The sequence below is a fragment of the Trichoderma citrinoviride genome (genome assembly GCF_003025115.1).
Source record: "Trichoderma citrinoviride strain TUCIM 6016 unplaced genomic scaffold BBK36scaffold_15, whole genome shotgun sequence".
Taxonomy (NCBI): Eukaryota; Fungi; Ascomycota; class Sordariomycetes; order Hypocreales; family Hypocreaceae; genus Trichoderma; species Trichoderma citrinoviride.
Window position 1 is genome coordinate 610,955 of NW_020194723.1, and position 27,541 is coordinate 638,495.

The 27,541-nt window shown below is 55.1% G+C and overlaps 8 protein-coding genes across 8 annotated transcripts in view; 3 read left to right on the top strand and 5 right to left on the bottom strand.

Moving 5' to 3' along the window:
* Positions 1–166, bottom strand: part of BBK36DRAFT_1183987 (SNF5-domain-containing protein) — a gene marked incomplete at its 5' end in the record, with an annotated part of 1,933 nt that extends 1,767 nt beyond the window's left edge. Inside the window, one exon of the mRNA XM_024896378.1 lies at positions 58–166. Within this exon, the coding sequence (XP_024746249.1) occupies positions 58–166 (109 nt within the window). The remainder of the gene's footprint in view (positions 1–57) is intronic.
* A 688-nt stretch (positions 167–854) lies between these two features.
* BBK36DRAFT_8027 (PR-1-like protein) lies at positions 855–1,506 on the bottom strand (the record flags this gene model as incomplete). Its single annotated transcript, XM_024898555.1, has 3 exons — positions 855–876; positions 938–1,046; positions 1,125–1,506. 3 exons carry the CDS (start codon positions 1,504–1,506, stop codon positions 855–857), a joined length of 513 nt encoding a protein of 170 aa, XP_024746250.1.
* A 1,129-nt stretch (positions 1,507–2,635) lies between these two features.
* On the top strand, positions 2,636–2,977 carry BBK36DRAFT_24967 (zf-DNL-domain-containing protein; the record flags this gene model as incomplete). The annotated part of the gene is made up of 1 exon (XM_024897993.1): positions 2,636–2,977. A coding segment is annotated over one exon (342 nt), but the record flags the coding sequence as incomplete, so codon positions are not given.
* Positions 2,978–3,397: 420 nt separating this feature from the next.
* BBK36DRAFT_1127729 (hypothetical protein) lies at positions 3,398–11,374 on the bottom strand (the record flags this gene model as incomplete). The annotated part of the gene is made up of 2 exons (XM_024891547.1): positions 3,398–9,941; positions 9,996–11,374. The coding sequence occupies 2 exons, from the start codon at positions 11,372–11,374 to the stop codon at positions 3,398–3,400; spliced, it is 7,923 nt and encodes a 2,640-aa protein (XP_024746252.1).
* A 395-nt stretch (positions 11,375–11,769) lies between these two features.
* On the top strand, positions 11,770–13,469 carry BBK36DRAFT_1136460 (hypothetical protein; the record flags this gene model as incomplete). The annotated part of the gene is made up of 2 exons (XM_024892985.1): positions 11,770–11,792; positions 11,851–13,469. The coding sequence occupies exons 1-2, from the start codon at positions 11,776–11,778 to the stop codon at positions 13,466–13,468; spliced, it is 1,635 nt and encodes a 544-aa protein (XP_024746253.1). The 5' UTR covers positions 11,770–11,775.
* Positions 13,470–14,831: 1,362 nt separating this feature from the next.
* BBK36DRAFT_1184001 (Rhodanese-like protein) lies at positions 14,832–16,786 on the bottom strand (the record flags this gene model as incomplete). Its single annotated transcript, XM_024896379.1, has 4 exons — positions 14,832–16,038; positions 16,165–16,351; positions 16,418–16,485; positions 16,545–16,786. The coding sequence occupies 4 exons, from the start codon at positions 16,784–16,786 to the stop codon at positions 14,898–14,900; spliced, it is 1,638 nt and encodes a 545-aa protein (XP_024746254.1). The 3' UTR covers positions 14,832–14,897.
* A 4,814-nt stretch (positions 16,787–21,600) lies between these two features.
* Positions 21,601–24,859, top strand: BBK36DRAFT_1144471 (hypothetical protein; the record flags this gene model as incomplete). Its single annotated transcript, XM_024893679.1, has 3 exons — positions 21,601–22,636; positions 22,697–24,348; positions 24,416–24,859. 3 exons carry the CDS (start codon positions 21,601–21,603, stop codon positions 24,857–24,859), a joined length of 3,132 nt encoding a protein of 1,043 aa, XP_024746255.1.
* A 250-nt stretch (positions 24,860–25,109) lies between these two features.
* Positions 25,110–27,530, bottom strand: BBK36DRAFT_1162717 (proteasome subunit alpha 3; the record flags this gene model as incomplete). The annotated part of the gene is made up of 3 exons (XM_024894466.1): positions 25,110–25,760; positions 25,816–26,040; positions 27,495–27,530. The coding sequence occupies 3 exons, from the start codon at positions 27,528–27,530 to the stop codon at positions 25,110–25,112; spliced, it is 912 nt and encodes a 303-aa protein (XP_024746256.1).
* Positions 27,531–27,541: the final 11 nt, after the last annotated feature.

Sequence of the window (27,541 nt, forward strand, 5' to 3'; positions counted from 1 at the left end):
GTAGCCGTCCTCTGCGTAGTTGATGATGGTGGTTCCTCGCTTGGTCGTCCGCGAAACAGGGCCCGTCGGCGCACTCGGCAGGACGGGCGTCAAGAGAGAGTTGTTGTAGGTGCGCAGTCGCGGCGCATACGAGGACAGGAACGCCTGGGGTTTTGATCGCTCCATTGCGGATTTCTTCTTCTGGGTTGGAGGACAGAGTTGTCGGCTATCTCATCGCGCGAGGGAGCACAACGCGGGCGCAAGCTGGCGAGTCCCCGCGCTGGGAGGGAAGATCGCAGCCGACAGAGGCAGCCCTGCGAGGATGCTTGGAATTCGAATTGCCGGGGCAGCGGGCTATGGAGGGGGGGTGAGAAACAGGACGCGAATGGACGAGGAGCAGATGGAGATGGTGATGGAGGCGAGAGGAGGAGCGGAAGCGGGAAACCCGGGCAATGAGGCGGCGCAGGTTCGAAGTCGCGACTCGTGGACGTTGGATCGCGTGTTTGTCTTGCCCCAAAATTTGGCTTGTCTTCTTTTCTCTCTCTGCCTTGTCAAGAGATGGGAGGAATTTGCTTATGTAAGGAGCGGTGGGGACAAACTACATTTGTGCAAGTACTATCTACGAGTACTGCAATGCTACCCTGTACTCTGGACATGGTTGCCTTCTTTTTCCCATCAAAGACGCCATCACAGACACATCACAAGCTACAAGACGATTTTCTTGCTTGGAGCCAACTTTGTAGACTTCCAATTATTACCGAAGCATTGTCTTGCTGCAGATATTGACTACCATTTCCACGAGGCTGGCAATACGACCATCGAGCATACCCTCGCCAACCATGCCAACCATCATCAGCTGCCTTGACAAAAGGCACCTAAAACGGCCGCTGTCCAACTCTGTGGAGCAGCAGTTAGCGATATGAATCCTCAGAGACAAATTAGCATCTGGATTGCCTACATGTTGCCCTCTGGAAAGAAGCGGCACACGTCGTACACCTTGTACGCCTCCGAGATGCTGTAGGCTCGAGCGCAGCCAATCTGCGTCGTCGTCGACCACATGCACTGTGCTGTAAGCCATTTGATGTCAGCAATACAATGACTATAGAAGCATCATCATCATCATCATCATCATCATCATCACATACACCAGTGAAGCCAGGGCTCGTGTCCATCCGCGATAGGCGCTCCGCTGTAGAGCGAGGCCTGTGCTAGCCAAGTCTGTGCGGCCTTCTGCAGGGGGCTGTCGTAGGCCGCATCGCATTGGGACGATTGGTACTCGAACAGCGTCTCTCCCTGCTGAGGCCGGTAAGAACCTTGAGCGTGCGAAAAGGGCTGCTGGCCAGCCGCCATGATGTTTGCCCAGTACTGGGCATAAGAGGCCAGGTTGTCGTTCCAGGTGAGAGGCTGGACTCCTTGAGCCGCGCGAGCCTGGTTGATCAGGTTGAGGGTAAGGGATCGATCATCAGCCTGGGCGAGGCAGAGAGTGACGAAGGGAATAACACATTGGATGATGCGGATGAGGTGCATTTTTCTCTTTCAAGGCTGTCTCCGGAGGTTGTAGGTGCTCGGATGGGGGAAATTGTGAAGATCTGATAGGTCCACGGTACTGGATAGATCAAGACAAAGTGAGAGTAGTGTTGCCGGTGATGTTGAGCAGTCTTTAGAAGGGGAGTGTGTAGCAAGAAAGGGTTTTCAAGGAAACACTTGACGGGAGCAGTATGCAAAGAAGAGAGGCATAGATGGAGACTCTGAGGCGTAGAAGAAGACTGGCAGATCATATGATGTTCACAATAGGCCAAGTGAGAAGGCACGCATGGCTGCAACAGGTCGGCGAGGAAACCAGAAGCGGTCAACTGACTACAGTGGGAAGCGATAATACGGCATAAGTTGAAACGACTTGCTTCTGATGAGACTGGATTATCCAGATCCTCGTGGAAGCTGCAACTGATACCTTGTCGACGCGAGAAGCCGTCCGTTCCCCTTGTTTCTGGCATCAAATCACTGCTAGTAGACAGCCGCTGTCCACTGCGATTTTTCTGCGAGGAGATAAAGCCAGTCTCTAACATCTGATGGTATGATGCATCAAAGACATACAACTCTATCCCGTTCAAGCTATTCCTAGTAACTATAGATATGAACAAGCACAATGCGGCCAAAACTGCCCTCATCATTCAAGATAATGCGAGCTGTTAAGCTGCTGCAAGTTCATTCGAGAGCCCGACGCCGATTACCCCATTAGGAAATCCATCCACGCCCGCGCACAGACCACTTCCCGAGAACACCGCGGTACGTACCTCGTCCCCAGCAAACGGCAAAATCGCAAAATGACGTCCGGCGCCGAAAAAGTTCCGCCATCGTACATACATACAACACCATCACCAAACCTCGTTCTCCAGCTTCTCTCCTCTTCTTCAACCAGACCACTCAAACGCCATAATTCACGCGCCAGACAGACAAAGCAGCCATGGCCACGAAACCAGCATCATCTCTACTATCACACCTCCTCCGCCCAACAACATCCCTCCCCAAGTCCGCCCTCCGCCAATCCGCCCTCCTCCGACCATCCTCATCCTCACCACCAACAACAACAACCGCAACAGGAATCCTCACCCGCATCCACCCCCGTGGCTACGCCCACGCAATCCCCCGCCCTCCTCCACGAAAACACGTTCCTCCAAAGGAGCCTTCTTCCACGGCCGCCGATCCTCCCGCCAGCGAAAGCCACCGCCCCGAGCCAAAAGGCCCGGCCTTCTACCAGCTCTCCTTCACCTGCCAGCCCTGCGGCCACCGCTCGCACCACAACGTCTCCAAGCAGGCGTACCACCACGGGTCCACGCTCATCACGTGTCCGAGCTGTCGGAACAGACATGTGATTAGCGATCACTTGAACATCTTTGGCGATCGCAAGATTACGGTCGAGGACCTCATGCGGGAGAAGGGACAGCTGGTCAAGAGGGGTTCGCTGGGGGAGGATGGGGATATTGAGTTTTGGCCGGAGGAGGTGGTGCAGGAGGAGCAGTTGGCGGATGAAGCAGAGAAGAAAGTTGGGGGTTCGTCATGATTAGGAAGGGGGAACTGGGAGGCTTTTTGGATGAAGATGTTGTGAGGATGGCTATTGTACGACTATATGGAAAAGCTACATCTACGGCGTCAACGATCATTTGCAGGGAACCTCGCAAATCTTTGACAAGCAGCGACGGCATATAAAGGGGGAGTTTGAAAGAAACTCTCTCTGATGCTTATACACTCGATTCTAGCAAACAGTATATGTGTATATGTAAATATATATATGGTATTGATTGACAAACAATCACAGAATTACTTTTTCTTCGTGAAACGCCATTAAAGATGCCCAACATATCAGTCTATAAGAAAACGCCGCTCGCCGTACGACACATGCCACGCCCTCTCAGATTCTTCACCACGTCTTATACGCTTGCCTCATCACCTTCTGCTCCTTCGACCGCGTCTTCTTGCGCTCCTTGTTCTTCTCAAACTTCTTCCTCTTGTCCTTGTTGTACTTCTCCGGCTGCGCCACCGCCTCAATCTTCCTCTTGCTCGACCGCTGCAGACGGCGCGCCTTGACCTCGTCGCGGATGGCCATGAGCTGCTTGCTGTACTCGGCCGTGCCAAACTTCTTCTGCAGCGAGTCCATCATGATCTGCGCCCGCGTCTTGAGGCCCTCGTGCTTCGTCTTGAACGCCTCGTCCATGCTGAACGGCGCGGGGATCGACGGGTCCGTCAGGTTGTGCAGCGGCGTCAGGATGGTGCGCAGAGAGGGCTGGAGCCGGTCGAGTGAGGAGCGGCGGCAGACCGTCTCCAGCACCTCCATGGCCACGACCTTGGGCGCAATGGCGACGGCGTTGGGCCGGATCTCCTTGCGCAGGATGTGAGACAGGCGCCAGAACAGGTACTGCAAGTCCTTGGGCTTGGCACTGGCTTCCTCCTTGTCCTCGGCCTCGAGCTCCTCCGTCTCGGCTTCGGCATCTGAAGAAGCATCGGGCGACTCTCCGACGGGGAGACGGGGTCCGAGGAAGATGAGGATCTGTCCCAGCTCGTGTGCCAGGCTCTCATCCACCTCATGGCCGTTCAAGGCACTGAGCGCGAGGCGAACGAGCTCCTGCACGTGGCTGGCCCTGAGCGCAAGGCCATAAGATCCTTCGACATCCTCACCTGCCGGAGTGTTGGCGCCTCCCTTGGCAAAGTCGGCGAGATACAGACTGATCACTTGGACGGCAGCCAGCTTGACCGACGTCTCCTTGTGCCCGAGGCAGCGTGGCAGCTTGGCCCACAGCTCTTCTCTGTTGGCAGACAGTGTCCTGTCGGGGAAGATTGTGGTAAAGGTGCGTACCACACCGATCGAGGCACAGACAAGTCCCCCATCGACGTCGCGGACATCTCCAGAGCCCAGGATACCCACGACCTTGTCGAAGATGAGCTTGAAGTCTGTCTTGTTCTTGGCAGCGTCCTCGTTGCACTCAAAGTAGTAGCCAAACAGCTGCACGGCAAGCTTGACGACCGTCGCATTCCCGTCTTTGCCGAGCCATGACCGAAGCAGGTTCAGGAACGCAAGCACTCGCTCCTTGTCGGCCTTGCGGAAGATCTCCTTGATCAGCGCTTCGGCCGCGAGGCGACACTTTTCGCTGTCGTCGTTGGCGAGGACCAGGAACAGCGGCAGGAAACAGGTTGCCGCAACCTCCTGGACGAAATCGTCGGCCGACTTCATGAGAAGCAGGTGGACCACTTCCATGACGGAGAGACGGCCGCCCTCGCGATCGTACTTGAGATTGGCGACCACGAAGTTGAGCTGCTTTGTCCAGCGGGACCTCATCTGGGGGTAGTCCCGGATAAACTGGAAGAAGGCGCCTCGTGCCAGATCCCGCGTGTCCTTGTCGTCGTTGGTAATCATGACCGTGCCCACCTGGTCCAGAGTATCGTAGACGGTGGCAGTCTCGATGCGGCGATCGAGAACAGAGCGCAGGAAATTGAAAGTGATGTGTCGATACAGCGGCTCTGTGAAGTCGTCTTTCAGCTTGCCCAGCAGCATGTCGATGGCAGCGTCCTTGATCTCAATATCCCGACGATCCCTCAGCACGACGGCAAGCATCTTCAGAGCCGCTTGTGCCAACTCGGTCGTCGTCGAAGTGGACATTGAGATGCACCTTGTGGCCTCCTTGACGGCAATCTTGTAGACGTTGTTTCCATCATTGGTCCCAAAGGGCACCTTGACGATGACTGCCAAGAGTCGGAAGGCCGAAATCTTGACCTCATCTTCGCCCTCGAGAATGGCATCACCGATGATGGGAATGAAACCAGCAAGGTTCTCGGGGGTTCGCAGGCTATCGTACTTCTTCGCCATCGATCTCAGCATCTCGAAGGCAAAGCGAGTCAGCTTGTATGTATGCTTGCTGGTCTGGCCCCTGTCGCCGCTCTTCTTGGCTCCTCGCTGGACCAGATACCTTCGAGTCTTCCAGTCCAGTTTCGGCTCGGCCTCCGGGTTCCGTGCATTGTACACCTCTTGGATGACCTCGTAACAGAACACCAGAGTGTCTCGGCTCTCGGCAGCCGGGTTCTGCAAAAGTCCCGCCGTGATGCGAGTCAGAAGGGCGTCAATCTTGCGAACAATCTTCAGATCCACTTTCTGCATCAGCATAGCCTGCAATGGCCGCACAAGCTCAATGAGGCGACTGATTGATGCGTTCTTGGCAAGCAGTTCCATAGAATCTTGACTCTTGCTGCTCTTAACCTCCTTCATCTGGCTCACGTAGCCCTCGGCATCCTTCTCTTGGCCAACGACGCCAAAAATGTCGTCCATGATCACGTTGACAACTGCAGAAAGGGAGTGATCGAGGTCGCCAGGTGAGAACTGAGGCACGGTATGAACCAGGATGGAGTGCACAGTATATGAAAGAACGTGCAGCTGGTAGCCTTTGGTGAGGGCGCCTCGAAGCTCCTTCAGAATGAACCCGAAAAAGGTAGGGCCCAGAAGAACGGCAATCTTGACAAGGGTATCTCGGGTCATCTCCCTTGCCTCCCAAGATTTGCTACGCAGGATATGGCAGATGTCGGTCAGGACGCCAGCTAACTTCTGGTCCATCTGGGGACCGGGAAGCAGCTTCAAGAGCTTGATGATGGTGATACCGACGGGGACACGGTAGCTGACCTCGGATTCGTCCTTTTGGTGCAAGTGTTTGGTCAGTGGCGGGAGGAAGTAGTCGTTGATCTGGGTAGACAGCTCTGCAGGCTTTGGGGCCATCAGACGCAAGCGCCGTACTGCAGAAGACGAACTCTCTTCCTGGTCTACCTCCATCGTTTCGGCATCTCGACTCCCAGGCAGCGATAGCAACAGGGCATCAGTGAATTTGCCCAGAAGACGGATGGTATGCTTCTGTTGCTCCGGCCTCGACTCGATGTATCCAATGTACCGGTGGAATGTTGTGCGGAAGTGGTTCCAGTTGAGAGACATGGCCAGGTTGCTGATTGTGTTTGCTGCTTGCGCACCAAGTCCATGATCGTCACCGCCGTCCGCTCTGCTGAAGATGAAGTGCTCCAGTAAGGGGATGAAGAACTGCGTCAGGTTCTGGCTGCCCATCTCTTTGCTTGCGTTGGCCGCTTCCAGTGTTCGCATAGCATCCATCTGCTTTGAGGTTGCTGGACTGAGGATATCGAAGAAGAACGTCGGTTCGGAAGAATCCTCCTGACGCTCATTCAGGAGACCATCAAGGTCAGCCACCGGTGCCCATTCGGGCATTGTAGTGAGAAGGAAGCCCAGGACACGAAGGTACTCTCGTCGCACGGTTTCCGACTCTTCTCGAGCCCCGCCGTAAATCGAGGGCATGAGGATCTGCTTGAGGTAGTCATCAAAGACGGCCTTTGTGTCTTGGGATTGGCAGTCCGCCACTTCTTGAATCAGACGTCGAATTCCATCAGCGGCGTTGGACGACAGCACACCGAATTCCTCATCCATGCGGATGAAGAAGATGAGGTTGTGAAGAACTGGCAGCCATTGCTTAGGAGTCCATGGAACACCGTGAATGCTCGAGATGGCACTAAACGCGGCAAGCCGCCTGTCATAGTCCGGCTCGTCAATGCGACCCTCCTTGAACTGGTTCAGCTCGTTGCATAGGCTTGCGACAGTCTCAATCTCGGCATCCTGTTTCGAGATGGCCAGCAGAACACGGCACAACGACGCGCGGTTTTCTCGGTCCTTGAAGTAGCTGAAAAGGGCAGAGACGGTCTTGTACACCTCTTGAAGCAGCGCCTCATCCTTTGCAGCATCCGGTAGCGACGCAAAGTTCTCGATAACCAAGAGGATTCGGCCCTTGAGCTTGGGGTTCACTCGGCGTGCTGGTTGCTGGAGTAAGAAGCTCGAAATTCGAATGACTGCTTGAACATGTTCCAGGCTCTGGAACATGGGGGCTAGAGCTAGGATGGTCTCAATGCCAGCTTCCAAGAGCGCATTGCTGATATCACCAATCCTCAAGACCGTGGTGATATTGTCCAGGATCGCGGTTGCGTTGGGATCCAGAAGCTCGGCTTTGATAATCTCGTTGAACTCGGATTCGCTAGCAGGAGCCAAGGCCAGCCTGGCCAAGCTGCAGAGAATCTCCATGACGAATATCTTGACTGACTCTTTCGACTTCTCGAAAGCTATGCATGCAATAACCTTTGGTAAAACACCATCCGGCAGCGCATCGCCGTGAGGAGCGAGGAACAGGGCCGCCTTCGGGAGATTGGACCATGTCGAGAACAGCTGCAGCATGCCCGACACGCCCTGTGCAGTCTCAGATGGCAGATTCTCGTGTCTAGGTGCCACCACTTCCTCGAGAATGATGTCCTGATACGGCTCCCATTGGAAGTCCTGTGCATTTTGGAAGAGAGCAATCAAACACTTGAGACCCATTGTCCTCGTCGACCTGAGCAGAGAGTGGTTACTGGCCTTTTCCTCTTCTTCAGGAGCATCGGGATCCGCTTCTGCAGACGTCCCGCTCAGTTGCCTGCAAGAGAAGACGAGACAGTACAGGATTGTGTTGGCAAGTATGTCCATATAAGGAGATACGTTGGTGCCGAGTTCGGAGATGAGAGATTGGGCCATGTTCAAGAAACCGAATTGCTTTCGCACCGTGATGATTTCTTGGTCGAAAAGCTTCTTCCGGTTCACCGCCGGCCCAGCCACTCGCACGCCCTTAAGCTTCCCTACGGCAATGTCGAGGAAGCCTCCGAGGTCCTCAATAGATAGGTTCCTGAGAATGGCGAGTCGGGTGGTTTGCTGACCATGACGGCCGCCAACTCCGCCCTTTCTCGAGATCGCACGACCGTACAGGAGATGAAGGAGAACTGGCATGAGCTCGGCTCGGTGTTCAGGCTTGATGGCAGTGTCTCCCTGGAGGAAGACGGTAATCTCGTTCTTGAAACGAGCTTCGTCGAGAAGGTACTCCAAGTTTTCCTGATAAGTCTTCACGCCATCTTGCTTCCATGCTAAGATGGCCTTCAAAGCGAGCTTCTGGACGTCCAAGTCACCATTCGCCAGCAGTTGCAGCAAGACCTCGTACACTTGTTCATGCTGGTACAAGACTCTCGGGTTGATGAACTGTGCGAACACGGCGACAAGCCCCTTTCTGTCGGCCAATGACCAGAATGCTGCTTGAGATTGAGCGTCATCTTCACCGTTGGCGTCAGGCGCATCCTCCTCTTCCCGAGCCCAGGCAAATAGATGAGGCACAAGCTGGCGGGACCTTCTCTCGGCTATGGAAGGCAGTGCTTTAAAGACCTTCAGCGCCTGGGCCTTGGCGTTTGTTGAGAACGGCTCGACCAGTCTCTGACTGTCGTCAAACTTCTGCAGCATCATATCATTTGAAGTGTCGGAGGCTTCTTGGACTCTCTTTGCTGCCGCCTGGAGATAGTTCAGAGCGGTGCATTCGAAGTCCGAGTAGAAAGAGCGAGGAGAGCCACTGTCGGATTGCGGTGGTGTCCATCGCGGCGATGGGACTTCCAGCCATCGGAATGCGGTGGCAGCGATAGCATCTTCGCCAGATTTACTCTCGGCAACCTGCTTCATAGCTTCGATTGAGTCGTCCCAGACTGGGGACAGGTTGACTGTCAGCATACCGAACATGAAGTTTGGTATTCCCTTCTTCAGCCAAGTCGAGTCTGTCAATGAGCCATATTCTTGCCCAAGCTTGCGCAGATACATGGCGATTGATCGAGTATGGTCCAGCGTCAACGGAGATTGCTCAATTTGAAGCATGATCTCGACACACTGAGATTGTTTCGGCGCGTTGGTCATCTTGCTCAGTAATTCCAATGATGCCAGCCGAATGTCATGAGATGGGGAGGTCAGGTTGTCAACCAGAGACTGGATCACTGGATCATCTTCAGGGTTTGAGGTGTCGCTGCCGGACCCCTCGTTCTTGTCAACTTCCTGCCCGTTTGGGAATGTTTGCTCGTAGGCCAGATAGGTCCGGAGGAAGCCCACAGACCGTGCAAATCGCGGTACGGCTGCTCGGAGTAGGGGAGCGAGTTTTGGATCAGTGGAACCTGCAGTTTTGCTCATCCCCAGGTAGGCATGGAACCCTTGGCTGACAATGAAGTTGACCTCGTCAGAGGCGAGTGAAGACGAGGGCCGAAGGGCGAGCTTGAGTTTGCGCAACAGAAGCTCGGCAATTCGTGCGTTGGTCGATGGATGAACAGAAGTCAACTCGAGGATTCGGAGGAGAGCGGCATATTTGGGAAGACATCGGTCTCTCCAGGTTTGAGGGTCCTTATCGTAAGGTCCTCTTTCGGGGAAAGGCGATATCTCCAGGCTCTCAAATCTGGAAACGATCTGATCCTGCCATGCTTGAGGCAGTCTGCAACAGTCTTTCTCTCCAGCAGGCGGGAATCCTCGATTCTCGATGATCTTCGGCAACAAGATGCACAGCATGTCTTCGTTTTGTCCCTGAGACCAATGGGTTGCGATGAACCTGGGCAATGTTAGCACACGCCTGAAGCCAATTGGTAAAGGTCATACAACTTACTTCTGAAAGTCATTGCGGAACAGGCTTCCGAATCGACTCGGGTCAAGCTCGCTAAAGTACGAACAAAATGGTATGAATAATCTCATGTATGGCTCTCTTGTCAGGCATTGAAGAAGACGGGTGATTTGAGGGATGAGGGAGTCCATGGGGGCGTGATGGCAGGCGATCGCCACGTTAACAACGACCGAGGCCCACAGCAGGTCATTCTTCTCGGTGGCCTCATCGACAGGCCGTGTGGCTGTCGAAAGGAGCTCGACAAGGAGTCGGACGAGGCGTGGCCAGTCGCTAATCCGACCTCCCTTTCGGACACCGGCGAGCACGCCGAGAATCCTGACATATGGCACCATCCACCACTGGGAATCCTCGTCATGAGGCTCCTTCATCTTGGCCTCGCATCTATCAAGGACCGCCTCTGCAAATTCCTTGAAGGTGTCGGCACCAGTATGATGGATCACGCTGGTCAAAACGCCACAGACCAAGTCCGTCCATGTCGTGACCTCAGCCAGTGTGCACTCCTCCTTTGGAATGGCGTTGATGAGCTCGATGAAGATGGCGGGTCCAGTCGAGTGGATGGTTCGATCTGTTCCCTTGATCGCTTCGGCAAACATGGTCATGATGCCATCTTTGTACAGCATGAACTGCCTATCCTCCAACATTTTGCAGATGTCATTCCGCACGTAGTCCACGAAAGACACAAGGGCCGTCTCGCGGAGTGAAGGAGCCGCTGCTTTCCTGACAAGAAAGCTCATGGCCTCGGCGCCGAACCGGGCAATAAACGGAGGATGTTTGGATTTGCCGAGCAGCGGTGCCATGACGGCGTATGTCGGTCGGAGATCCGGAACTAGAAGTTTGGACAGGTACTTGAACAGAAACGCAAGGGCACCAAAGGTCCATTCGATGACCTCGACTGGCTGAGGCCGTCCGGCAATGGCCAGGATGAGTTCCAGACTCTGTGAAAAGTACTTTTCGAACCGAATTCCCAGGTCGTGGGCAAATGCCGTCAACAGATCGAGCAGCGGTTCCAGCCCTTCTTTGTCCTGCTCCGAGATGTATTTGGCGAAGGACGCCATGATTCGTTCCTCAAAGTGCAGAATCTGCGGGAGGCTGTCGCACAGCGGGAGCACCTCCCTCTTGAACGAGGAGAAGGGCTTTGAGATGTTGAGCTCGCTCCATTTCTGCAGTCCGTTCTGGAGATAGGACGTCGTCGCGGCCAGGTCTTCGGTGTCGAGGTCATGTCGGCGAACCTTGCGCAGCGGCTGCAGCGAGTTGAACTTTGCAATCTTGGTCGAAAACGACTCCCACCGGTGGTTCTTCTGATGGGGCGTCGAGTTCTTGCTCTTGCGCGCCTTCTCGATGCGGCCGGAGGATCGGGCGGGCATCGTGGCGGCGGCTTTTGGGGGAAGCTGAGGAAAAGGTTTTCGGCCGCAGGTCGTGAAGCGTCCAAAGTCGGGAGCTGGTTCATCCTGTTTCCTCTCCACTGTAAAGTTCCCAAATTTTTTTGGTCGGCAGATTGTCGGCCGAACCGATAAGCAGCAGCGGTGCTCCACTGTGCGCACGATTGGCCAATCACGTGTAAGGCGCAATTCCTTATCGGCACCGAGCTTTTGACGTCGCGTGTTCGCGCATCTCACCTGCGTTAAGCTGCCACTGACACTTACACATCACTCTGTGCTGCATCTCCTTGACCTTGCCTTTCAACGCCAACCACTCTATGCCTCCCCCTTACACTATCATATACTGACACAACAAATACAATCTTAATTCAAGTTATCCTGGCAACATGGCTGCACCCAAGATGTACGGATTACACCGTCGTTCACAGAGTTCAACATACTGACATCCTCCGTTCTGCTAGCATCGTCCTGGGTAGCCTGAATGGCCAGCTCGAGCCCGCATTCAAAAAGCTGGCCACCCTCCACGCCAAGAACCAGTTCTCTCTCGCCATCCTCGCAGGCGACGTCTTCACCACCGATACCGACGACGAGACGATATCCGCCCTGCTAGGGGGATCCATCGAGGTTCCCCTTCCCACTTACTTCACCGTCGGCATTCATCCCCTGCCGCCCCGGATCGCAGCCAAGATCGAAGCAGACGAAGAGATATGTCCCAACCTCCACTACCTCGGGAAGCGCAGCGTGACAAAGACCTCCGAAGGCGTCCGAATCGTAACTCTCGGCGGCGTGCTCGATCCGAACCTTGTGGCCGGCCAATCACAAGAACAGCACTTGCCCTTTCACACGGCAGGCGATGCAAAGGCCTTGCGAGGCGCCAACAGCACCGACATCCTGTTGACCGCCATGTGGCCGGCCAAGGTCTGGACTGGCTCCAAGGTGGTCCTCGAGCCTTCTCATCAGGCTCTTGTGAGCAGCTCCGAGGAGATTGCAGATCTATGCGCCGCCTTGAAGCCTCGGTATCACATCTCAGCCTCCCCAGACGCCTTCTTCTATGAAAGGGAGCCATTCGTCCAGCAGTCCGATAAAGACCCCAGCATCATCTCCGCCACACGATTCATCTCCATGGCCCCCTATGGCAACGACAAAAAGGCAAAGGCAATGTACGCCTTCACACTCAACCCCGCAGACACGACCATCCCCCCCGGCGCCACCGCCTCACCCTTTGCATCCAAAACCACCAACAACAAGCGCGGAAGACAAGACGAGGGAGGCTACAGCCGCTTCGGAAACCACCACGACGGCCACCACGGACGCCACAAGCGCCGCCGCGCCTCGCCGCCCCCGGGCCCCGACCGCTGCTACTTCTGCCTCTCGAACCCCAACATCTCCGCGCACATGTGCTGCAGCATCGGCGACGAGGCGTACGTCACGACCGCAAAGGGGCCCCTGCCGACGCCCACGACGTTTGCGGACCAGGGGCTCAACTTCCCCGGCCACTTCATCATCATCCCGCTGCCGCACGCCCCGACGATAGCCAGCATGGGCAGCACCGCGGACCCCGCCAGCGAGGCGGTCAAGGCGTACAACGAGATGTCACGCTTCAAGGAGTCCCTGCAGGCCATGATCGCCGCCAAGAGCTCGCACAAGCTCGGCGCCGTCACCTGGGAAATCAGCCGCGACCGCAACGTCCACCTCATCTGGCAGCTCGTCGCCGTCCCCGCCGACCTGATCCAAAAGGGCCTCGCGGAGGCAGCCTTCCGCGTAGAGGCGGAGAATCTCCAGTACCCGGCCTTCAGCGCCGCGGACATGCCGCTGCAGGACCTGGCGACCGCGGGCGACTTCTTCCGCGTCTGGCTGTGGGCGGACAACGGCGAGGACAAGATTAAGGGAAAGTCCCTCGTTATGCCGCTCGCGCGAGACGCGCGCTTCGACCTGCAGTTTGGCAGGAGGGTGCTGGCGAAGCTCCTGGGGCTCGAGAGCAGGGTTAGCTGGCAGGACTGCGCGCAGTCTGTGGAGGAGGAGACGAGGGACGTGGAGGCCTTCCGGGAGGCCTTTAAGGAATGGGATTTTACTCTGTGATTACGAGCATTATTCTTCGACGGCAGCATCAGTAAAGGTTTGGCGTTTGATTCTCCTACTTCTGGGTACCCATATATATCGTCTTCTGCGTTTTCGGGTTCACAAGACCCGCAGCATTGCGTGCAACTTTCACACGCAACTTACACGGGGAAAATGTATAGGTTAAAACCCCAATAGCATGAGTAAAATTCAAAATGATAAAACTTTTCTCAACGGTAGAGGAATGACGAGCCTATACCCGCAATTTTCAAGTAACGAACAGTATCAATGGCGCACTGCTCTTACAGTTGCAAGTGAGCTAGATGCTCTTCTCCGCAAAATGTTGAGTGAAACCACCACATGCCTCAACTATTTCATCACGCTATCACTTCAGAAGGATACCTAGGCGGACCCTCCTACCTTTAGTTAGATATTCAATGACCCATGACTAGGTAGGTATGAAGACAGCTACATTTGTTCCCCCACAGCTTACCAAAGAGCTTATCGCTCACGAGACAGGACAAGTTCAAACACTCCACATGTATGCAAGTCGAAAGTATCGGCCACGGCGTTGACAAGTCTCAACGACCCATATGAACAATCAAGACTTTGGCACACTTCTTCGGGAGAGAAAGACATCAATATTTCAAAGGCGTGTATAAGCTAGCTGAAGCATCTATGTCCATGTCCTTTCACGGCATAATGTACAGCCTAAACTGCCGAGACAAACATCTCTCACTGTCTAGCTAGTCTTACAACAATGAAACACAAGCGCCGCCCCGAGTTGCCGCGCTCCATGGCTCATTACAATGAGCAGAGGGATGATCACCCTCCTATAGTAAAAGTATGAACATGCAAAGATCAAAGGGGGGTCATCAACGCGCATCTTGCGCGTTGAGGGGTATTCATTCCTGACAATGGGGGAAAAGGCATGGAGATAACACGAGCAGGTAGTGTCCCGCAATAGGGTGCTCGACACCCGATGTGAGTCCTCCATCGATAGAGATCGCAAGGTCGAAGAGTGGCAATGCTGCAAAAGTTCTGACAATACGAGCGGGTACATCCAACGACTGAGAGATCGGAAAGGCGCATAAAAGGCTCCCAAGGTAGAGTCCGACGGTGAAAAAGACCGTCCGATGAGACCTTGACGTCGGATTGAGAGGACAAGGAGAGATTAATGTCAAAAGAGGAAGAAAAGGGAGGGAAAGAATAGGCTGCGGTCCATCAGCAGCCAAGACAACCGTGAGGAAATAAGCAATGCTACCTGGGACTTCAGAATAGCTCCAGGCGTGATTCCGGTCTTGGACTTCTCGATATCTTCAACGTCCATGTGCAATGCATCGCCAGAAGCAAGACGTAACTTTTCGTCAAGAAATCATAGAATCCCCAGCGGCAGCTCCGGACAAACCACATATTGGACACCATAAGCGTCGTATGGTATGGGCTAGTACTAGTAGGAAGCCATGCGGCGACTCTGTGCTCGGTCACCAACACAGGGCGAGTCGGTGGTGGAAGCAGCAGGGGACGAAGCAGCAGGAGGGGGCGAAGCATTGCGGTTCCGCGAGTGAGGACGAGATGGTCCTGTGGGAGAATCATGAAGGCTCGTGCTCCGCTGGCCAAAGGCAAACGTCTGCGCACGCCCAAAAGGCTTCCGGGCCTTTAGGCGACCCATCTCTCTCTCACAGGTACGCTGATGCTTTTCGTCTGACATTTCGACGTACTCGGGAGGAAAGCACCTCGAGCGGTGCTCAGCAAAGAAGCCGCTGTAGCCACCGTCCAGAATGTAAATCTCCGGATAGGTCAGGCGAGGGTAGTGCTCTGCGTTGATGGTGCGGTCATGGGAGCGAATGTGACGCGCCATGAGGGGGGCTCTGTGGGCCGAGTATTCACAGTGAAAGATTAGTAGAGTCAAGCCGTCCATTGGGGTTTCGAAGAGCTGGTTAGCCAACAGTTCCTTGTTGTTGTGGTTGACAGCGCTATCAATGTGGCCGCCTTCATACTCGTACTCGAAACGACAGTCGATGACCATGCGTTGAGCAAACTTATCGCTGTACTTGCCATCCAAAATGGCCAGCATGGTCTCTTTCGTTATTCGAGGGATGGTGTCCGTAGGATCATCGGTGAGGAAATGAGGGATGATGGGCTCGTGAGCCTCTTCAATGTCAGCCACGGAGGATTTGAGAATGGGGGAAGCGGCAAGGGCTGCCTCTGGCTTCGGCTTCATGACGTCCGAAGGGCTTTCAAACATGCTCAAAGAGCGACGGAATTGCTTTCGGGTTCTCAAAAACGGGTTCGACTGTCTCCTAGAATGAAAGCCGCCTGGCGAGCCATTGCGGTTGTTCCCTGCGACGACACTTGCGAATTGAGACCTTGCACGAAGACCGATGGGAATGGGCGGGCAGGGGCTGTTGGACAACGAAGGCCTGCTGCTGCTGCGATCTTGTGGAGGAGAAGCGGAGTCGAAACACTCGTCGAGCGAAAGGGTTGCGGTAACAGCTCCAAACTGAAGTGACGAAGTCTGAGAGCCAGATAGACCACCACTGGAAAGCGTCTTCAACCGACCAGAAGTCGTCCGCCTTGGGCCTGCTATCCTACGGCTAGCCACGCTGTCGGCGAGTCCTCGGCCGCGTCTAACAAGCGTTTGCACCGGCTCGGCAGCGATGGGCTTCAGCGGCTCCAAGGATGCTTGGCGTGCGCGCCTCAGAGGTTCCTGGGACGGTTGACGCGAAATCGGGGCCGGAGAGTCAAGCATGGGGGAGTCGTTGAAAACCGAAGAAGTAGGTGTGGGCGATGCAATCTCCACGACATTGCTGAAAGTCACCTTGTGGGGGAGAGGGGACGACTCTATGGTCCCGGGAGCCCGGATAGGCGAGGATGGTGGCAGAGGAGTAGTTGCCACAAAGTCTGCGGTGTGTCAGCCATAGTACCATCATCGTGTCCGGCTACTGAAGCTCGCGAGAATCCCCATACCTTGGCCGCTCACGTCGCCGACAACCTTTGCCGTGAAAAGCGCTCGTCGAGGCGTCAGGAGCTTGGGACTGGGCGCTTGTTAGCATCATGGTCTTAGACGCATTGTGGTCCAGGGCGGACGACAAACCTGGCCTCATTATCGATCTCCAAGTTCTGGGACAGATCAGCCGCCAGGCTCGCAGCAGGAGACGATCCCCGGACGCCCTTGATGTCGAAGAGGTCTCCTGTGCCCTTATGCAGCTGCTCGCGCAGGCTGAGAGATCCCGAGGCAGACTTGTTCTTGAACTGAGAACGGAAGATGTCTCTGCCTCCCCATGAAGGAGCAGGCATTGGGCGGTGCAGAGCCGCCAGAGGCGACGATGCTTCCATGTTTAAAGACGTGTCGCCGATGCCTCGCTCTCTCCGAGGCAGTCGACAGCTCCGGACAGCAGTGCTGCTACTTGATATACGGAGCGTCGAGGGATTGGAAAGAGTAGAGGACTAAGGAAGGGCAGTTAGAAGCCTCGACGTTCTAGCTCGGCCCAGGAAATGGCTCCTCGCTGTCGCCGCACAAGCACAAGCCCGAGCTCCCCTCCCGTTCTTTGTGTCGCGCCTTTTTGTTCAGGGACAGCGTATGCAAGTGGACGTGTTGGCAATTGGGGTTCTCTTCGCCTTTCTTTGTTTGCTCACGTCCAGCTTGCTGCTAGTTCTAATACAAGGCATGAATCGAGGCTTGCGGTGGGGCGGCAAGGCTTTTCAGGTTTCTTTGTCGTCGTTACAGTCGTACTATTACCAGATGCTTGTAAGATTGGGCATGGAGTTGATCGTAACGTCGTGTCGTCAAAGGCGTCTGCTCGATCCGGGCCTGGCCTCGTTCTCCGTCTCGAAGGCACAAAGGTGGACGTGGACGTGCAATTGTCGTGTCTTCCCGTGCCAGTACCCAAGTGGTTACTGGGTGTCGCCCAAGCCCTGCAAGACCCGGAGCAGCTGTAGCAGTGCTTTTTGGAGCTCCAGCTCTAGCGAGGCCGTCCTTTCGCTTGTCCGCACAAGACGCAGCGCGATTGGCGAGCAGGGAGCCTGTTTTGTCTGGCTGTCGGGGCCTTGGGAGTCGTGACGGGAGGGTGAGGATGAGAGGAGCGAGGAACAGATGAGGAGACAGCGCCTTTTCAATGGTCGTAGCACCAACGGGGGCCAGGGCCAGCAACCGGGCTTGGGATGGAGTTGGACGTTGTTAGGGGTGATTGGGGGGGTTTTAGGACGATGGGCGCTGCTGGAGAGGGAAAAGAGCCTGAACAGAGGCGGCCGGGTCAGGCAAGGTCAGGGCAGGTACTCGTCGATGTACCGATACCGTCTGTGCCTCTGGCGGCGCGGAGGTACCTGCTACCCGCAGCGAGTACAGCGGCCACAGGGCACTACAGCACCACACAGAGACCTGCAGCGGGCCACTCCGAGCGTCAGCACCGCTGCTCAGCTGCCCTCTCAATGGACCATGCCGGTGCAGTTAGCCCCGAGCTACATGTACGAGTACTCGTATTTGTACCTAAACCTCGTACTGAGCGCGTTTCCTGGTACAATTCGTTGATCCAGCGCCCTTGGCCATCAGCGGTTGCTGAGTGAGCGGTGGGGGCATTTTGTGCTCGGTGGGCGCTTAGCAGCCGGGAGCTGGCAAGTACTATCGCGCGTACCCGCTACTTTCGGCCGTCTTCGTGCCCATTTACGAGTTCTTGCTGAGAGCAGCTGGGCCGGGCATCTTCCTGGTGCTGGCTCTCGTGTTTCTACATAAATTCGACACTATCGCAGCTTGGCCGGAGCTTCAGAGGCTCACCCTGCGATGTACCGGTACCTGCGGCTGGGCCAAGCGGCGGTGAAAAGTGGGAAGACCGTGATGCTCCGTTTGTATGGATGGATTCCAGGTCATTTTACAGCCTGCAGGGCTTCTGAACCAGTTGCCAGTATACTAGCGAGTCAGCTAGGGATGGAAGAGGTCATCGTTGCCATGAGGATCGAGACAGGCAGGGCAGAGGACCTGAGCTTGAATGCTGGCTTTCTTCATGATGCCCAAACCGGCCACTAAGAAACAATTCACATTGCTTTCAGAGGGAGCTTTGAGTCCTTGAGGACCCAGAAAGGGCAGCTCGAGATATGAATCTCACTTCTTGTCTTGCAAGACGAGGCGCGTGCCCTGCTTTTGTTCCAGCTCTTGGCTAGCTGCGGGAGACGCGTGTCGATGCAGGCCTCTCTGCTCCGCATCTCGTCCAGGCTGCCTTGCCCAAGGAACAGACGTACAGTAGGCACACGAGCTGTATGACATTGAACATCAAGACTCGTTCATCAGCCTGTGAAGCCGAAAGTACATACAAGTTATGGCATGGACATCCGGGTGCAAACGCGTGAGCTTTGTCCAGTGTCGTCCTGTTCAAATTACTTACATACCGGCTCATGACAAGCAGCGCCGACCTCGTCGCTTTGGAGCTTTGATACTATCAACGAGCTTGCACCTTTCCTTTGAGCGTCAAAAAGCTGTCAATAATAGCAACTGCACGGCATTTGAACGCTTAATTGGCCTTTTGCAATCAACACTTCATCAATTGGGCTCTTTGACCCAAACAACTGCGGGTTCGGAAGCGACGCTGACTGGCTCGCACGCCACAGCCCGACTGCACCAATCCGGCCATTTCTTTCACCTCGTTTGCTCCTCGCACAAACATCCTTCGTACCTGTACCCAAAATGAAAAGGAGAGAGACATTGGTCCGGTCGTCGCCCTCCTTGCGCTTATCCAGTTGCGGTTGGACCGTTGATCCTGTCTCGCCCTCAGTGAATCAAACAATTTGCAGCGGGTGTTCAGTTTCCCTGGCGATGGCCCTCGACTGGCGGACCCTTTGGTGCCCTCTGGCGATGATCAATCCCTGCCTTCCATGCTCGCCCACTCTGGCGAAAGACATGCATGCTAATTTATACGAGAAACGGAACGCTTGGTGCTAACGTGAGCTAGCGATTCACCGTTTGAGGAGCTGCAATCGCCCTCTTGGCCTCGCGCAGATACACGCAAACGCGTCAATACCTGGGTAATAGGACCTCGAGCCATTCTCAAGACTCACCGAACAAGTGCTCAGATGACTCGAAGAAACATCGTCTGTGCTGTCTCTTTCTTTTCTCATCTTCTATAAGACCTCATACGGAGTAGTAGTACGGAGTATTAAGAGAGGGCGAAGCATTTCAGAAACAAAACACACGATGCATCACTTGCATGCACGATGCAATGCTAATCCCACTTCGAGCCCCGACTCCGCTTGAGCACCATCGTCAGCGAATAGAGGCACCCTGTCGACACTGACGAGCATGGCCAGGGTATTTCACGCTTCTGCAAATCGGACCACGGACTTTATGCCCTCCAGGTTAGGATCAACATCGAGATGACGGCAAAAGCTTGAAGCCTCAAGCGTCAGTTACGAGCCATTCCAGTCCTGTCGGATCGGTCGATTTCGCAGGATTCCGTCACTGAGGACCATCGCGATATTAAACCGCGCTTCTGAGACGTCATACCTGGATAATATGCTGAGGCCAATCAGTCCGCCGGCTCCGGTCATGATGAACAGGCACACGAAATCCAAGCTCATGTGAAAAGTGCCCGTTACTAGTCCACAAGCTTGACAAGACAGACAGGGCTTGTCTCTTCGCTAATATTCTAGCGCGGCAGCTCGTTGTCTTAGGTAACGGCTTCATCACGGGAAAGCCCTTGCAACTGATTCGCGGATGAGCAGATGCACACGACCACTCTGCAGTTTTCATGCCTAACGTGCTGTGCGTGCAACCGCCAATGGGGCGCCTCTGCTTTCCCACATCGTCCCGTTTTCCCATCCTTCGCTCCTTGTCTGTTGGACTGACATGCCGTAGCAACGGTGGGCGCCTGCATATGCAGCCCGTAAGAAAAAAGAATGCACGGCAACCGGTCCACTGCCGACGGTACCGAAAGGCCGTGTTTATCTCTTCTTAACTCTGTTCACAGCTCTTGACAGGGCTGGTGAGGGGATGACGAGCATCCCGGATGTTGGGTGCCACAGGAAGCTCCCACCAGCTCAAATGCCAACATAAGGGAAAAGGACAGACAGCTTGGCTTTGCCATCACCCAGAACAATTTCAATTGAATGCGATGCTCTCATGAATCCCTCGATGTTTCCCGAAGCGGCAAAGCCCGAACAGCCGCGCCTCCGCCTTGCAAGGGACGAACAGAGCCATTCAAACCTTGCGCGAGCTTCTCGCCCAGTCGTTTGCGTCGTACGAGTGAAAGAACCCGATGGCATCGCAGTGGATGCGACGTGATAGATACCAGCTGTCTCCTCCGTATTTCATGCGGAAAAATGCTGTTTCAGACAGCGCATTGACCCGATGCTCCATCGTGAAGAGGGGAGAGCCAAAGGAGCTGTCCACTCTGCCAAGGCACATGCAGAAATGGAGGCGCGGGATAAAAAAACATGAGACGTCGCTTCGCGTGCCCAAGTAAACAAACCAGGCGCGTCTAATTTGCTTTACCCCGCAAACTGCCCGGCAACCAAAGCTGGCCAGCCGCGAAGTCACGTGTGATGGCTTTCCGTCAAAGAAATCTCAAGCTAATCATTGAAGTTGGTTGATTGTTGCTTCATGATAGTAGTTGTGTTAGAGATACATAGTACTGTGTCTGTAGTGAGCCTCATCATATCTATTATTACGTCTCAAACTGTACAGTATCATGGATTTTTAGGTATTGACCAGCGCCGTCGTGGTGACGCATAGAACTCTGTTTCGTCCCGGTGCGTCGGATATACATACAAGCGGCAGCAGAACTGGAGTCAATACGTAAGCCTTCGGCAGCATTTGTGAGAGTCTGACCAAGTTCTCTCTCTCGCAGATTCAGCTTCCGTCTCGCGAATTCTGTTGCCACAACTTGAAAGTCTGATGATCGTACTCGGTATTCTTCATCATTCTTGTACTCGTACTTTGTAGAGCATTTCAGCAACTGGCCCGGAATAGAAACATGTGAATGTTCCATGACGGCTAAGTGTGGGGCCAGAATGGTGGGGCAGCCGAGCGGTGTGTCATGGCAGAATCTTTTTATCGTGGAATTTTCTAATTGATTTCGAAAGATTATGGCACTGCAGCGGCCGCATAGTACAGCACGACATCATTGCCATTTCACTTTCCCATTGTCTTCGAAATCAACCTCAATATGGGCAGCAAAAGGAAGCGTGGAGGCAAGGACGCCTCAATTGCCCCCTCAAACTCACAGAAAAAGGCAAAGAACGCCGCCTCCGCTCCCGTTCCCGTCGCCGCAACCGCAGCCGCGAAGCCAACCCTGGACAAGACTCCATTTGTCGAATCGCCAACTCTCGAAGACCGGAAACGCGAGGGCCTCCTATACGAGCTCCTCGGCAGCGAGGATGAAAACGACAGAATAGAGGCTGCTGATTGCATCATATCCGGGCTCCTTGGCGGCGAGGGCGTTGCCGAACCGGTGCTGCAGAGGCATCTCGACCGACGACTGTTCCGAGGACTCTCCAGCGGCCGCAATGCTTCGCGCATCGGCTTCAGTCTGGTCATTACGGAGATTTTGAGTCAGCTGTTCGGAGAGAAAGCGCTGAGTCTGGCGGAGAAATACAGCGGATTGACCTTTGACAAGGTGCTGGGTTTCCTGTTAGACAAGGCCAAGATTGTCGGCAACATCCCCGGCCAGGAAGAACGAGACATCTTTTTGGGCCAGCTGTTCGGCCTTGAGTGCTTTGTTAAGAGCCGCACTCTGTTTTCGGACCCCTCGAGATGGAACACAATACTGGAGGAGCTGTTGAAGTTGAGCAACAAGAAGGTCTGGCTCAAGTCGCAGTGCGGATGGGTTCTCGTCCAGGCATTGCAGCAGATGGACAGGGCGCAGGCCAAAGCCACACTTGAGAGGCTTTCCAATGCCGGGGTGGCCAAGACCGCCGAAGGAGTTGCCGTGTGGCTGGTTGCTCTGAGCCGTTTCCCCGACCTCCAAGTCAAGCCCTGGCAGCATCCTCTCTCCAGAAAGACTCTCGGCGATTTGGCTGCCATCTTGAAGGAAAGCTTCAATGAGACTAGCAAGGACTCTTCCAGCAATTCAAGGAACAACCAGCAGGCAACTTGGACGGCTCAATTGCATTTCGTGTGGGACCTCATCCTCAACCACTATCTACAGACTGGAGAATCAGACGTTGAAGAGTTTGCTCACTTCTGGGGCCGAGTTGTCGACGGTGAGTTATTATTATCCCCAACACCGTTTATACTAGTCAAAAGCTAACTAGGAGATGCAGATGGTTTATTCTCCAAGCAGGCCACTGACGGCCAGAAGTTCAAGGGCTTCATCGTCTTCCAAAAGTTCCTTGAAGGCTGCATCGAGCACCACCCGTTATTACAAATCCTGTTCAGCAAGAACCTCATGACGTCCCTCATGAACCAAGCCGCAAAGGAAGATCGGTACCTACATCGAGCAGCCGTCAAGGCGCTAAAGGCCATTGAGGGCGCGGTCTCTTCCCACCCCATGGCCCTCGTTCCTGTACTCGAAAGCCTCTTGAGCAGGAACGGCGTCTACAACTTTGATCAGCGAACCAGCACGAAAACAGTTGACAAGCTGCTACAAAACTTCAACTCGGGGAATGACAAGGCGACGTTGAAGATTATCCAGGCTCCCATCGCCAGTCTTTCGCAACAAGAAGTCAGCGAGGCTCAAACCATTCTAAGAGTACACATTGATTACCTCTCCAAGGTTCTCGCTGCATGTGCATCCTTCACAAAGGGGTCTCAGTCCGACAAGTTGAAGGGCACCTCTCTGAGTGCGACGCTGCAGCAGCTATCGCGACTTGCCTATTCTCAGCCAGACGACATCCCCAGAGAAGCCCTGACGGAGCAGATTCAAGAGCTGGCGCGATCCCGCTTGGAATCTGCGCTGGCCAAACTGACCCGACAAACTTCTGATTTCGTCACGTTCTGTCAGGCGGTTGCCTCCATTGACTCCAACGCGGTGACCATGTCCGGGGAGATCAAAGAGGCGATTGAAGGGGCGCTGTCAAGAATGCAGAAGCTGCTGAAGCAGAAGACGAAGACGGACAATGACAGGACCTTGACGCAGGGATTGGCGATGCTCCACGCCATCTCCATCTTCCAGTTATACAACCAAGACCCAGACGCCATGGAAGTACTCGACGATCTGGCGCAGTTCCACGACAGGCTCCAGGAGGGCAAGCTCGGCGACGACGACACCGGAAGTTCAGAATTCCTGGTCGAGATATTGCTGTCCATGGTGGCTCGCCCTTCTTCATTGATGCGGCAAGTATCTCAGCAGGTGTTTGAAGCCTTCACCTCACAGATCTCGGCCGGCGGCTTGGAGCTGCTGACTGGCCCCCTGGCGGCAAATGAGAGCGCCAAGGGTCAGAAGGAGCTCTTCAACACGGAGGACGATGACATGGACATTGACGGCGACTCCTCAGATGACGAGGATGACGACGATGTGGAGGAGATTTCAAATCTTGAGATTGACTCTGATGTCGAGTTTGTCGACCTCGAAGACGCTGACGGAGAAGATGGCGATGATGACGATGCAGAGGATGAGAAAGAAGACGACGACGACGAAGAGAACGAGGAAGACGACGAAGGTGAAGAAGAGGGCAAAGAAAAGAAGACCAAGAAACGAGAAAACCCAGGCCGCATAGACCTCGACGACCTCACCCTGGGCCAGATCCTCAAGAGCCACCGGCTCGACAAGGACGCCGAGGCCGAGTCCTCGGCCGACGAGGGCGACATGTCCGACTCGCAAATGTTCGCCCTCGAGGACAAGCTCGCCGAGGTCTTCAAGCAGCGCGCCAAGGCCCGGCCCGACAGCAAGAAGCAGAAGAAGGACGCCAAGCAGTCCGTCGTCAACTTCAAGCACCGCATCCTCGACCTGCTCGACATCTTCGTCCGCAACGAGGTCCTCAGCCCGCTCGGCTTCCCTGCTCCTCCCGCTGCTGCGCCTCGTGCGCACGACGACGACCAAGACGCTCGCCAGCCGCGCCTGCGAGATCATCCTTAACTACCAGCGCGGCATGAAGAAGGCGAGGAGCGCCATCAAGGACAACAAAGATGCCGCCGCCGCCGCCAACAACAACAATAACAACAACAATAATGCTACTACGGAAACGGCCGCCGCATCATCATCATCACTGCCGGCTTACGACGCGGACCAGCTGCTCTCCGTGCTCGTCGAGGTCCACGAAGAGGCGGGCAAGGACAACGCGCACGCGTTCGCAAAGGCCGCCAGCGCCGCCAGCCTCATCGTCGCGTCGGCCATGTTCGCCTCGGACAAGGACCTGGTCAAGAGGGTGGCGGCCGTGTACGCCAAGACGCAGTCGGACTGGGTGCTGGGCCAGGCCAAGCTGCAGAGCTCGTTCTTTGCGGACTGGAACAACTGGTGCCAGAACCACGCTTCTCAGGGGCGTTAATTGTGATACCCGTGTAGGTTATAGACATTTTCAGGCAAGAGTATTTAATGGAATAGAGCATCGTATCAAAACACAAATGCAAAATAGAGGATATAGCATTGAGGGAGATGAAGCATTCTTGCGTGTCAACGGACAGTTTCATCCAGAGGAAAAAGCATTTCTCTATGAGCTTTCTCGTCGTGAAGAATACATGTGTTTTGCCCCCGGACACCCTAAAGATATAGATTTCAAAGGTACCAAACTCCTTTATTTAGTCTTCCATCTTGTCCTCATCCTTCTTTTCTTCCTCCTCCTCGTCGTCAGACTCGTCCTCGGCCCGCGCTAACCTCTCGGCCTCCTCCCTCAGCTCCTTTGGCACCTCGACATGCCGTCCCTTGGTCGGGCCGTCGGCTGTGCTGATCCAGGTCATCTCCAGCTCAAACTCCTTGTCCTTGTTGTCCTTGTGGGCAATGTAGATGATCCTTGCGGCTTGCTTCACGGCCTCGTGCAGCGTGATGTTGCCCGCCGGTAGATCCAGCTTCTCCAGCTCCGCCTTGGCCGCCTGCCTGCCCTTGCCCGTCGCCGCGCCGTAGTAGCCCCAGTACAGGCCGCTGGGCTCGATCATGTAGAGGAAGGGGCCGCCGTGCTTGCCGGGAACCTTGCCGCCGGCGCCCACAGAGGGTCCTGAGCCGACCTCGCCGTCTACGGGGGTCTCTTCTGAGGTGTCGACGCCGCCGATGATGGCCGTGATGCCGAACGGGCGCACGGAGCCGTACATGGTGTATGCCTGGAGGTAGCCGCCCATGCGGGAGGCGAGGTCGGCTGTGGGGATCGGGGTCTTGAAGTTCTGGCGCCAGCTCTGGGCCTCGTCTCGAGCACGGTCGACGAAGTGGCGGCCGTCGGGGATCATGCCTGAGTATACCTGGAACAACGGTGAGCAATCTTTAGAGCATCTTAGTGGCATAGCTGCAACATACTGCTCCGATATGGCTGTCCACACTGCCGATTCTCTTGTTGGCATTGGGCTTCTGCAGCTTGGATGCGACAATCTTCTCGACGGCCAGGACGACGCCGTCCTTGCACCGGATGCCGATCGAGGTGCCGCCGTTCTCTACCGCCTTGACGGCATATTCGACCTGGAAGTTGCGGCCGTCAGGCGAGAAGATGGAGTTGAGGAGATCGTAGCCCGTGCCGATCGACGTCTATTGGGATGCATAGGCCAGATGGCCCCCGATGTTAGCTTCTACCAGCCCAGAATGTATATAAACCAAAAAGGGTAGCTTTGCTGTAAGTTGCACTGGCTCTTTGCAGCAATGCTTGGTGAGTGGAAGACTTTACCATGATTGGCTCTGTGATGTGTAATTTGCTGCGTTGGAAAGGAGAAGGGGAATCACAGAGGAATGGCGGATGATCGTGGGAGGTTCAATCGGCGTTGGAGGGGCTGAGGTTGAGATTCGTTCTGGCTTGGAGCTCCAGCCAGGCAGCCTGAGAGCTGCGTAGTTGCACTCGAGCCGCCCGCACAAGGCTGGACGCAGCGGTGCCTGAGGCGCAAAGAACAGCCGAGCCACAGCTCAAGGCCGTCGAGCCACAATTCGAGGTAGTTGAGCCACAGTGCTTAGCTAAGGGTGAATCTGTGGCGAAGACGGGAGTGGCTTGCGTGCATCCCGCAGCTAGCACCGCCACAGCTTGCTCCATCCGTCAGGCCGGGACGATCCCTGCATATTGAAAGTTGTGGAGGGTGGGATGTGGATGAGGGTGAATGACGCTACCACGCTACCATGGGGGAGTACGGAGTACAATAGCATTGATTGAAGGATGACTCGGTGGTGTTGATGCTGTTGCTGCCGTTGCTGGCTGCCAGGTCTTCTGAAGTGTGCTCGACTGGTTGGAGTTGAAGATAGACGACTGCGGTTCAGCAGCGAAAATGCCCATCAATATGTTGGGTGTCGGTGCTGGTCGACGTCAAAGTGGTCGCCTGTCACATATCGCATTGCGACTTCGCAGAGCGCGGGATGGCCATGGGCCGGGTCTTACAGTAGTGAAGGATGCAACCTCTTCTCAACAAGTCCCTATTAAAAAGTGCTGGCACCTTTGCTGTGACATATGCAGATATGGTTCATCACTGTGATGTGCAATAAATAGGGGCGTTTTGCTCCGATTTTTGCCACGCAAGTCCGTGGTCATTTTAACGGCCTCGTTCATATAAGGTAGCATGACTGGTAGAGGCAACTGCTTCATACCTGGCCATATCTTAGTCTCGGTCTGCTAAATTGCTCCCGTCGTATTGATGACTGCTAGCACGGGAAAAGGCAAGCCACCGACTCTTCTAGTCTGATTCCCAACTCGTTATATTGCCATCACCAGCGCATCAGATGCCCGTCCTCGAGCACGCTGCCGTGAGGTCGCTACCGCCCAGCTCGGTACCCGATACTCGCCTCCTCCGCACAACTGTTGGGCATCCCGTCCCCCCTTACAAGTCCATCCACCTGCCGCTCTGGTACCTGGATGCCTCAGTCCAGTTGCGTCACAGCCACTCAACGGGCCCGTCTGGACCTTCCTCATGACCAGCCGCCCCTCTCCTGTGTCTCTCCTTCCCGCTGAGCACGACAGGCGCTTCCCCACGCATCATCTGTCAGTGACACATTTCTCGACTCACGCCGCCGGCTTGATGCCCTCCCTTATAAAACACCATCTCGAGCTGCT